General features: G+C 41.8%; 1 protein-coding gene across 2 annotated transcripts in view; it reads left to right on the top strand.

Annotated features, from left to right (window-relative positions):
- The window catches only part of p2ry13 (purinergic receptor P2Y13), a 20,156-nt gene extending 8,986 nt beyond the window's left edge, over positions 1 to 11,170 (top strand). For both annotated transcript variants that reach the window (XM_020515050.2, XM_020515049.2), the window contains exons 3-4: positions 8,315 to 8,450; positions 9,903 to 11,170. In XM_020515050.2, coding sequence (XP_020370639.1) covers positions 9,912 to 10,970 — 1,059 coding nt within the window. In that variant the 5' untranslated portion in view covers positions 8,315 to 8,450; positions 9,903 to 9,911 and the 3' untranslated portion in view covers positions 10,971 to 11,170. The remainder of the gene's footprint in view (positions 1 to 8,314; positions 8,451 to 9,902) is intronic.
- The last annotated feature ends 1,268 nt before the right edge of the window (positions 11,171 to 12,438 follow it).

Here is a 12,438-nt window from a genome sequence, read left to right as displayed (position 1 = left end):
GTTGGGATTGTTTTCACTGGAGTTCAGATCAATGAGGGGGAATCTCATACAGACTTATATAATTCTAACTGGACGAGACAGGGTAGGTGCAGGGAGGATGTTCCCGATGGTGGGTGTGTCCAGAACCAGGGGTCACATTCTGAGGATTTGGGGTAGACAATTTAAGACAGAGATGAGGAGACATTTCTTCACCCAAAGAGTGGTGAGCCTGTGGAATTCGTTACCACAGGAAGTAGTTGATGTCAAAACATTGAACGTATTCAAGATGCGACTGGATATAGCACTTGGGGTGAATGGGATCAAAAGGTAATGGGGAGAAAGCAGGATTAGGCTATTGAGTTGGATGATTAGCCGTGATCACAGAAAGAATGGTGGAGCAGGCCCAAAGGGTTGAATGGTCTCCTACTGCTCCTATCTTCTACGTTTCTATGTTTCAATGTTTGTAGTGGAGCTCTCCAGGGTTCTATATTGAGACCCTTGTTTTTCCTGATATATACTAATGATCTAGTTCTTGATATGCAGTGGACAACTTCAAAGTCTGCAGATGATGCTAAACATGCAAGAATTTTATGAAGTGTGAGGACAACAGTGTGGAACTTCAAAAGGACATTGACAAGTTGATGGAGTGGGCAGATATGTGGCAGGTGAAGTGCAATGCAGAGATGAAGTATAATTCAGAAGAACACTGAAAGACAATCTAAAAAGAATGTGCAGGAGCAGAGGGCCTTGGATGTACACGTTAACATCATTGATGGCGGCAGGACAGGTAGGGATAGCAGAAAACAAAAGCATACAATATTCTTGGCTTTACTAATAGGGGGATAGAGTCCAAAAGCAGGTGGTGAAACTGAACTTGTACCAAACATTGGTCAGATTAATGCGTATAGCTGTGAGTGCGACATCATAGGAAAGATGCACATGCATTGGAAAGAGTGCAGAAGTGATTTACAAGAGTGGTTCCAGCAATGTGAAGCTTCAGCTATGAAGACAGAATGAAGAGACTAGAGCTGTTTTTCTTGGAGATATCTGATTCAGATTTTCAACATCATGAACAGGCTGGATACAGTAGATAGGGAGAAGCTGTTCCCACTCAAAAGAACAAGAATGAGGGGGCATAGATTTAAAGTGATGTGCAAACAAAACGAGGGTGTTGTGAGTAAAAAAAAAATTTTCCAACAGTGAATGTTAGAGTATGAAATGCACTGGAGGGACGGTCAACTGAGGTATTCAGAAGAGCATTAGTTTCTCGGATAGTATAATGGTGTGTAAAACAAAGACGGGAGAATGCAGTAAATAATTGAGCCGGTGCAGGTAGAGAAGGGCTGAACAGCCTCCTTCTGCACTGTAATAATTCTGTGATTCACCTGCCACTGCAGGCTCTTTGTACTCTGGGTAACTCATTAACTACCCCTCTCCGTGATCCTCCAGAACGTCTCATGGACCAAGGGCTTTTTCTTAAAAAAAATAGATTATTTGCTTAAACGGTACCATTAGTAAGGCCTTCAACTACTGTCAATTCCAACAGAAGCGTGGGAGGACTGACATTAATGTCAATCAAAAGTAATCAATTGAGAAGGCCCTTCAAATTCTACCATCTCCATGAATCTAAATTCCTTCCATATTGATGGATCCAAATGGTCTAAAACGTTATTAAAAATTACCACGCAAAGATCACAATGAAGGCATCACAATATAATTCAATGACATTAAGTAAACGAAAATCAAAATTAAACAACCCGTTAGCTTCTTTTTCTAAAAAGCACCAATTGGTGAGATTTCTCTATAATTCTACTCTTTTTCTTTTTGCATTTATTTTACTATTTGCTTTATGTTAGAAAACTAACGAAAAGAATTTGTTGAAAATCCAATAAACTCTTGTCAGGCATCGCAGTAACAGATTCCTGTTTTTGGAAAGATGAACTTATGGAAGCCACGATGCAGGAAAATCCCTCTAAAGGACTGGATGAAAAAGATTGGACATTTTCAATGTCTTTTAATGTTGATAGAATCCAAACTGTAGAAAAACGTCTACTGATTCATCACAATCTCACCAAACATCGCAACTTGGAATTTCTTTTTTTTGGAAATATGTGTGATATTATTTCCTTTCTCACAGGTCTCTTCCTATCTGCTAGAGTTCCTGCCATTCAGTAAGATCACAGCTGATCTGATTATTCCACATTTCTGTCTAGCCTCGATAACATGTCACCACCTTGCCCAACAAGAAGCCATGTTCCTCTGCTTTAAAAATATTTGAGTACTCTGCTTTCATCGTCTTAGGGTGGAACAGTGGCTCAGTGGTGAGCATTGTGGCCTCGCAATGCCAGGGACCTGCATTCAATTCTACCTTCGGGTGACTGTGTGGAGTTCGCACATTCTCTCAGTGTCTGCGTGGGTTTCCTCCCACAGTCCAAAAATGTGCAGGTTAGGTGGATTGCCCATAGTCTTCAGGAATGTGCAGGCAAGGGATCAGCCATGAGAAATGCAGATTTTACAGTGGTGGGGGGCGGGGAGAGAGAGGTGGTGATTCTGGCTGGGATGCTCTTCGGAGAGTCGAAGTGGACTCAATGGCCTGCTTCCATACTGTACAGATTCTAATATTCTTTTGGAGAGTGCTAACTACCCCACTTTACCATGAGAGTGTATAAATCCCTCTTATGGGCCGGGGCTTATTTTTTGCACTTGAATGTTTGGTTAAGACATTCTCCAGTAAGTACCATTCTGTGCTATTTATAGATTATCAAAATATGTGGTTTGAATAAAAACTCCAGTACTCTACCTACTTCCTTTTAATGTATACATTATTTTATACATTAGTGGTTAAAGTGAATATGTTCCACATCCGCACGAGTCTCTGTATAAATTTTAGTTGAATTCTATTTAGAGCTCCTCACTTCAATTTCCTCAAGACGAAAAATCCAAATATTGAATTAATTAATTATTAAAGCCATTTGTTTGAAAAAAAAGGAGACCACACAGTTTGCATGCTATGTAAGCAAGGAAGTGATGCTTCACCTCTACAAATCATTGGTCGGGCCATATTTGGAGTTTGGTGTTCAGTCTGGGCACCTCATTTGAGGAAGGACGTTAAAGCCCTGGAAACAGTTCAAAGAAGATTATTAGAATGATACCAGAAATGAGCGATTTAGATTAAAGAAATTGAGTTTATTCACCTTTGAGCAGAGAAGATCAAGAGGTGACCTTATTGAGGTGTTCAAACTTATTAGCAACTTTCTTTTCGGGATAAAGAGGATATTCTGTTTCCACTATTTGGTACGTCAGTAGGTAGGGGTCACAATTTCAAAATTGTCAGTGAGAGAACTAGGACTGACATGAGGAGAAACTTCTTTACTCAGAGAGTTATGATGATTTGGAATGTATTGAATGGGAGACTGGCAGAGGCAGATTCCATATGAGGTTTCAAAAGAGAACTGGAATATATTTGAAAATGAAGAAATTAGAGGGCTACAGGAATAGGGCTAGAGCATGGGACTAGCTGAGTAGCTCTTTCAGGAGCTTGTACAGACATGATGGGTCAAATGGCCATCTTCTGAATGGTAAAATTCTATGAATCTGTGTTACCTACAGAGATGCGACATTAAACAATCAAGTCTGTAATATTCTTCACGGCGTATATGAATAAACAGCAATGTTATCTATAGCTGGTGAGGCAAAATTCCATGGATAGAATTAACTGATAACGTTTGTTCTATGTTTAAAATTGTTTGATATTTAAAATACAGGGGAGCCTTCTCAGTTTACGATCAATAAATTAACCAGCTGGGAGATTGCTGATCTTGTGGTTACAGGTTCACAAGAATGAAAAGGATCACATTTTTCATATTTTCAGGATGTATTACGTCCTTGTGGAAGTCCGCAGTCTTCATTAGTGCAGGATCATAATCCGTGGATCAACTATATTTTTTTTTGAGGGCTGTCAGTACCTGTCTGTGGATAACCATCACCACAAACTCATCTTCCTTCACCTCTAATGCCCAGCACACCACCGGCTGAGGTGCTGGGGGGAGAACTAGATGATTTGTTTTCTGCCGAGCGAAGAACCTTAATCAAGAGACACTTTTCTCCCCCCCTTTTAAAGTGCTCATTTGTCCTTTCTGAAAAGGCAATGGGACTTAATTGACATACATGGGAGAATAGCTCAGCATGGCTGGCCCATTGCTCTGTTGCAACCGCTTAGCAGGGAAACTTTATAGCTGCTAAAACAGTGGAAGTAGAAGTAAAACAGCAGAATCAGGGTGATTCTTCGGCAAGTAATAACAGCATTAGCATTCTCTCACACTTCAACAGTTTTGGAGCATTACAGTATGACGCTAGACACTAGGTAAATACATCATTTCTTTTACTGAACAAGATCAAATTCTGCTTAAAGTATTAAATAACATAGATCAGGGAGTGTTTACAGGGAATTTCTTTAGTACGGGAAATAAAAGAACAGCAAGTCCTTTGTACAGAAGCAAAGCCTGACCTGGCCATGAAAGGAACTGCAAAGTTTGCAGAAACTAACCATAGACACAGGTGATCAAATATCACGCAGAACTATACAGTAGTGAGGCTCTTAGTAAGAAGATGTGAACGTCAGCCATGGTATTCAGCTGGTAAGAGTTCAGAATGCATGATATGTATGTCAAATGCATATCCTACAGCGCTCACTCAACTGTCACATTGGGAAAGGTTCAGGGTTGGGATTTCACAATTCCTAACATCCGCTGTCGAGAGACAAGGCCAGAGAAAGACGGTCCCACAAAAGGGCTCAGCGCGGAATAAAAACAAAAGTCACCACAGTCCCATAGGGATGCTCTCTCCTCAGAGAGAAACGACTGGTGGTGAGTTTAACCTGAGGGTCAGCATGCCTCAGGCAAGGGAAAGGGTTGAAAAGGTGGAATCTTTATGGTAGTCCCTCTCAGCTGAACCCGTGCTGTTATCATCAAACCCGGCCATCCAGCCAACTGAGATAACTGATCCTCCGAACAACAAATGTTTTGTGAACCAGACTTGAAAACATGCTTGCAAAATGCTTTGACCAAGCAAGAACTTACTGCCTCAACATCCCGTTTCAATTTACTCAGACCCGAATACAAAAGCTAGTTTTGAGAAGCAGAACACACGGATATTTATTTCTGCTACCTCTAGACACAGAGCTCTCTCATGAATTAGGTATGAACAAATGATTCTTGAATGTGTGGTGGTTATGTAATTCTAGGCCCTGTTAAAAAGTCAATTTGAAGATCTCAAAGGCAATACTTGCATTGACACAAAGCTCATACCATATTGGAACATCTGCTGCAGTAAGCAAGCAATAGCGCCAAATGGAAATTTACATAGCATCAAACGAACCATACATCAGTAATATCTGTTCTTCAGAAAGCATTACATTTCAATCCCTTTCTCCTTATTTTTATTTTCATAGCAAGTTAACACTCATCAGCATTTGTAGTTCCTCTTTTGTTTAATTTATTTCTTCATGGGATGTGGGTGTTGTAAATGATGATGGTGCCCAACCCTAACTGCCCTTGAACTGAGTGCTATGTTCAGGCATTTTTGGTGCTCAGTTAAGAGTCAACCACATTGCTGTGGGTCTGGAGTCACATGTAGGCCAGACCAGGTAAGGATGGCAGTTTCCTTCCCTAAAAGGACATTAGTGAACCAGATGGGTTTTTCTGACAATTGGCAACAGATTTACGGTCATCATTAAACTCTTAATTCAGATTTTTTTTTTTAAATTCAAATTCCACCATCTGCCATGGGAGGATTTGAACCTGGGTGCCCAGAACTTTATCTGGGTGTCTGGACTAACAGTCCAGCGATAATACCACGAGGCCATCGCTGAAGCAGTCTCAGCCATCTGGAGGTTTGCCAAGCACTGCAGGAAGGTCAATGTCCTCCTCCACTCCACCAGCAACATTTCACCATCTCCTCTCCAACACCTCACACTCACTCCATCTCTGCTACCACACTCACCTCCCAACAAGGCTCACGCTCTACCACTCTCACTACTGTCTGCAGCAACATCTTCACTCGCCCTCACCCATCCCAATCCCTGATACCACCCACCCTACATATGCCCTCAGTGCTGCCTACTCACTCACTCGAGAATCAGTAGTAACTATGACACACACATTCGCGTCCCATAATACCTGCTTGTCTCTCATTCCGACAGGGCAGAAAGAGACAAGACAGGTGAGGTACGGCCCATTGTTCAGCTCCTTACCTCTTACAAGGAGAAAATCCTTACTCTGACTGCTCTGAGCAGGGCCTGAACTAATACTGGGGGCCAGCCTTGACTTCCTGCGCTTGGGGTAACCTGAGCAAGATTTGCTGACAACTGTAACAAGCTTCTTGGCTTAGAGTCTGCACTAAATGGCACAGCAAGACTAGGAGCCTTCAGAAGTGCTTCTGAAGAAGGGTCACCGGCCTCAAAACCTTAACTCTGCTTTCTCTCCACAGATGCTTCCAGGCCTGCTGAGTTTCTCCAGCGATTTCTGTTGCTGTTGCCCAGGTTCAAGTCCCACCTGCTCCAGAGATGTGTCATTACGTGCCTGAACAGGTTAATTAAAAACACCTAAAAAAAAGGAACGAGATGATCACATGTTGAGATGGGCCTCACTGCACCTGTCCTGCCACTGTTTTTGCCACACATCTTGTCGTCATCCATGAAGCTCAGACCCTTCTCAAATTCCGCCCATGGTCACCATTATTGTGACTGGTTGTTAATCCCATTTCCAGCTGCCTTGGGGCTCGAACCCATGTTCCCTAGGAACGCCGGCTCTTCAGTCCAGCAACATTACCGTGACACCATCACCTGGTTTCTTCTTATTATTAAATCTCACTCTGTGCAGTGAATCTTGGCGATCAAACGAATGCAGTGAACATCATGGTTGAATTAAATTCTATCCTCAGGTGGACCATTCAATAAATGATGACCTGGTAACTTTCAAAACTCTCCAGTGCAGATTTTGCCTCTGAAACTAAAGATCAAAATCGCTAACTGCAGCAGCCCCGCTGCCATCCCTGGAGGAGGTCCACTAATCCAGCATAGATAACAATACAGATGCTGCCAGACCTGAGCTTTTCCAGCAACTTTGTTTGTCCTGATTTACAGCATCCGCAGTTCTTCTGGTTTTTAGATAACAACATTCATTTGCATTCACAAAGCACCTTTTAAAGTCCTTAAATATCCCAAGGTGTTTCACAGAAGGATTAAGTATAACTCTGAGACATGCAAAGCAACATTGGGACATGTGGCCAAAGGTTAAACCAAAGAGTTAGGTTTTAACACGTGTCTTAACGGTGCAGAGAGGATGAAGAGGCAGAGAAGCTTTAGAAGGGATTCAGGAGACTAGTGATCAGGCCTTTGAAAGGGACAGCCAACTATGCAGTGACAAACTTGGACTGGGCAAGAGGGTTGAATTTGCTGGTCTAGAGGAGGTTACAGAGCAAGACCATTGGAATAGGCAAGTGATCGTACCCAAAACGTTGTGGACAAATCTGGTTAAATGTTGTGTGTGATACAGAGCCATTCGGTCAGAGGGCGGCTGTCAATACAGAATTAAAATAGACACAAGTTTATAAGTCCTTCAAATTTACTTTTCAATGGTTACACCTGGCAAAGGTATCACACCATAATTGGTTATTGCAATGTGTCTGCAGTTAATTAAACTGATCCTTGCCCCTTTAATCATGGTGTCAGACAGGATATTTGTCAAAATGTGAGTTTTTGATGGCATAGCAAGGGAAAAGAGGACAGTGCTATCCGAATGAAAAGTGCAAGCAATAAGGAATCTATTTTCTTAATCGAGGAGGTTAAAGGATTGTGAAATAAACAGTGGCAGGGCTGAGGAGGGACTGAATTTGATGTGAAGTTAGTTAGAAAAAGATAAATAAATAAAGAGAAGAAAAAGAAGGATTAGGCTGGATTTGAAAGATAGAAATTGAAGAAGTTTTAATTCTAATCTAAAAGATCACCAACGATTAAAAGCTGAAGTGTGAGAATTTGTACAGCTGACGTTAATTTTTCATCTGCAAAGCAAATTGTGATACAGTGCAACAAGGCTTCTGTATTCACAGAGTCAACCAGCATCTGCTCCTCAAACATCCTTCCCATTTGTGTATGACTAACTCATTTGCCTCATCTTTTGAGAGAAAATTAGGGCCAAATTGTGGCTCCTTCATTGTGGGACTCAAGTCATTCTAGGTCTTACCAAAAGGGTTTGGAGGTTTTAAAGTGTAATCCCTGCATTGTTGGAAGCCTTAGTGTCCACAAGTTCTCTAATTCTCCTTCTCTCTTGAAATGCAGGTATGAGTCTTGGCTCAGTAGCAGCACTCCTCTGGATCAAATGACCTTGAGTTCAAGTTTCGCTCGAAATTTGATCAGAAAAACCTAGTCTGGCATTCCAGGGCAATCCTAGAGACTCCTGCATCCTCCAACACAGGTTAGAAATTAAACTGGGGTCCTTTACAGATCTTAAGCTTCCACAACCAAAGTAGGGATGGTCATCTGGATTCCTGTCCAAAACCTATCCCTCCACCAAAAATATTACCTGATCATTTGTCATATTGATGCTTTTGGTATCTTGCTGTGGGCAAACTGATTGTCACATTTCATAGTTAACAGTCATGATGTCACTTCAAATGTACTCTGGAATCCCTGAAGTCATGAAGGGCACATTTAACAGCAAGGTTGCTTCATAAATTTACCATGTTGTTCAAACTCTTGCAAATCCCCTTGCAGTGCCTGGAATACTCTGCCTGGGAAGGTAGTCGAGGACAGGAAGCCTCACAACCTTTAAAAAGTATTTGGATGAGCAGTTGAAATGTCATAATATTCGAGGCTTTGGGCCAACTGCAGGGAAGTGAGACGAGTAAAGATTTAGAGTAGTTTTGTCAGTGCAGGTTTGATTAGCTGAAGTTTTTATTTTACTCATTTGTGGGATGGGGGCGTCACTGGTTGGCCAGCATTTCTTGCCCATCCCTAATTGCTCTTGAGGTGCTGGTGAGCTGCCTTCTTGAACTGCTGCAGTCCACCTGCTGTGAGTTGACCCACAATGCCCACAGGAAGGGAATTCCAGGATTTTGACCCAATAACAGTGGGATATTTCCAAGTCAGGATGGTGAGTGGCTTGGAAGGGAACTTGAAGTTGGTGGTGTTCCCATGTACGTTCTTCCCTTCTCCTTCCAGATGGAAGTGGTCGTGGGTTTGAAAGGTGCTGTCTGAGGATCTTTGGTGAATTTCTGCAGTGCATCTTGTGGATGGTACACACTGCTGCTACTGAGCGTCGGTGGTGGGGGGAATGGATGTTTGGGGATGTGTGGCCAATCAAGCAGGCTGCTTTGTCGTGGATGGTGTCGAGCTTCTTGAGTGTTGTTGGGGCTGCACTCATCCAGACTTCCAGACAAGTGGGGAGTATTCCATCACACTCCTGACTTGTGCCTTGTAAATGATAGATAGGCTTTGGTGAGTCAGGAGGGGAGTTACTTGCCACAGTATTCCTAGCCTCCGACCTGCTCTTGTAGCCACTATGTTTACGTGGAGAGTGCAGTTGAGTTTCTGGTCAATGACAACCCCCCAGAATGTTGATAGTGGAAGATTTGGTAATAGTAACACCATGGAATGTCAAGCAGTGGTGGTTAGAAGTATCTTTTGGTATACTGTATGATTCTATGCAAAGTAATTTCTGCGATAATGGCACTGTCCTTCTTGGCATTGTCAGCAATGCATTTTGTAAGTCAGGACAAGTAGGGTATTAGTAAGGACTTTGCAGGGAGTCCCAGTGCTGAAACGTTCAAAACCGACCTGGAAAAGTAGTACTGATTTTGTTGCAAAAGAAAAATTAAATTTCTCTTGAAAATGCTAATTTGGCAAGTAATTATCATTTGTTCTCCAGGAAACAAGAATGAACAGCAGCCTTTGCAATTCCTCCAATGTGAACATCACCCTCTCCAACACATCACCACAAGACAAGTGTCCACGGGATTACCATGTCACCAGGGTGGTGTTTCCTACCCTTTACAGTATCCTCTTCGTCTTCGGCATCATTCTCAATATCCTGTCAATCAAAATATTTTCAAAAATCCCCAGCAACTCGACTTTCACGGTGCTCCTGAAAAATATCGTCGCTGCTGATTTGTTTATGACCTTGACATTCCCTTTTAAAATACTCCGTGACACCCAACTGGCACCCTGGCAGGTGAGGTGGTTTGTGTGCCGCTACTCAGCAGTGGTTTTCTACTTCACCATGTACATCAGCATTATACTTCTGGGGCTGATCAGCTTCGATCGTTTCCTCAAAATCACCAGACCCTACGGCAAGTCATGCATACGAGAGCCTAGATTCAGCAAATTTCTGTCTGTGGCAGTTTGGGTCATCATGTTTCTTCTGTCTCTTCCCAACATCATTCTGACAAACAAACGAGCCACACCAGAATCGGTGACAAAATGCATGAAACTGAAGGGACCAGCTGGGTTGATGTGGCATACCATATTGAATTATATCTGTCAGTTCATCTTCTGGGCAGTGTGCATACTGATGGTTGTGCTTTACGCTGTAATATCTAAGAAGGTCTACGAGTCTTATAAGAAGTCCAAAAGCAAAGGCAGTCAAGCTCAGAGACAGACCAAGGTCAAAGTATTTGTCATTGTGTCAGTCTTCTTCATCTGCTTTGTGCCATTTCATTCCACGAGGGTGCCCTACACACTCAGCCAAGTTGGCAAAGTGAGAGAATGCTGGAAGCAGAACATGCTGTATTATATAAAGGAGACAGCACTTTGGCTGTGTGCTTCAAACACCTGTCTGGATCCACTTATTTACATCTTTTTGTGCAAGGCATTCAGGCGGAGGTTAGGCAAGCCTACCCGAGACACATCATACAGTGTGACAAATGACAATGAAGTTCCAGAGAGTAGTTTTTATAGAATGACAAATGACAATCAAGTTACAGAGAGTACTTTATAAAATGGATTTCTTATCTTCCTATACGAAATTAAGTAACTCAGTATGTTGAATGCTTCAGATTCAATGGATCTTAACTGTTGTATTTCTTCGCTAAAGAAAAAGTCTCACTTTTTTGGACTGTGAGCTAATGATGACTATTACGAATAATTGTGGTTATTCTTAATGACAGATCTTAATTTTTGATACTTGCCAGCAAAATATTTTTAATAGCCTTTAAGGAATGTCCTTTATTCGACATACTAATGTTATTGAATACAGCACACGTGATAATTGTTTAGTTGCAAGCTTCACAGAAAAACAGAAGTACTTTCCAACTCAAAACAACCACTGGTAGATGATGTAAAAGAAAGCTGCATCAGGAAATTCGATATCCATCAGGTTTAGACTTGGTTCAAAGATGATAAATCAATTCTAAGCTTCAAACTATAACAATTCTTTGAAAATCTGAAGTTGGAGAGGTACTTCCTATTCAATAGTCTGCATTCATTCATTCATTATTTCCCAGGAAACAAAATATAAAATACCAACATTTAAAAGACACAACATCAAAAGAAGGAAAGCTTACAAACCAAATACAGCAAATAGTTTGAACATAATCATTATTAAAATGAAAAAAAACTTACTCAATATTTCAAGATTTCAACAATTTTAATTTCCCCTGTGCTTTCCTTCCAAGAAAATAAACCTGGGTGTTTATTGTGAAAAGATGCAAGCAAACAAAATCTTGTCCACAGGGTGATTCAAGATTAATAACAAAATGCCAGGTGTACAACATTGAGGGATTTTTAACTTAATTCATCAAGTATTTTTGATCTGGAATACACGGAGTGAGTGAGTCAAACAGATTCAGCTTACTTTCAAAAAAGAATTAGACATCTGCTTGAACAGAAAGACAAGCTGCAAATCAGCACTGGGGCGGCACCAATTAGATAACAATCTCGGTAAAGCCAGCATGAGGTAACTAATTAGACAACAATCTCGGTAAAGCCATGATGAGGTCTTCCTGTGCTGCAAGATTCTGAGTCCTTTTGAACAAATTTGCTCTTATGTCTCACACTCTGTGCTCCAATGTTTCTGTCGGGCTCCTTATGAAGAGTTTGCACTCTTAAAAGACAGGGCAGCTGATGCATGGGGAGCTTTCAGGTGGAGGTGGTGCTCCTGTCAAGTCACACACCATTCCGAAGCAGAACTAGATCACTGTCACTAGGTCAAAATCTTGGAACTTTCTGCCTGCCAGCACTGTGGCTGTCCCACCCCCCGCAACCCCACCCTGGGATTGTGGTGGTTCACAAAGATGGCTCATCACCGCTTTTCACAAAGAAAATTCAGGATGGGCGATCGATGTTGGCCTAGCCAGCAACAGCCACATCCCTTGAATGGAGAGAAAAGAAACAGCTATCAATTTGAAGCAATGTGTCTCAATCTGTGAACAAGGTAAAAGGTGTTTGAGGGATTAAATCCAGTTCGA

The sequence above is a fragment of the Rhincodon typus genome, chromosome 13 (assembly GCF_021869965.1).
Source record: "Rhincodon typus isolate 14 chromosome 13, sRhiTyp1.1, whole genome shotgun sequence".
NCBI lineage: Eukaryota > Metazoa > Chordata > Chondrichthyes > Orectolobiformes > Rhincodontidae > Rhincodon > Rhincodon typus.
The sequence above is the reverse complement of the archived record's forward strand: the minus strand, read 5'-3'. Positions and strand labels throughout refer to the sequence as shown.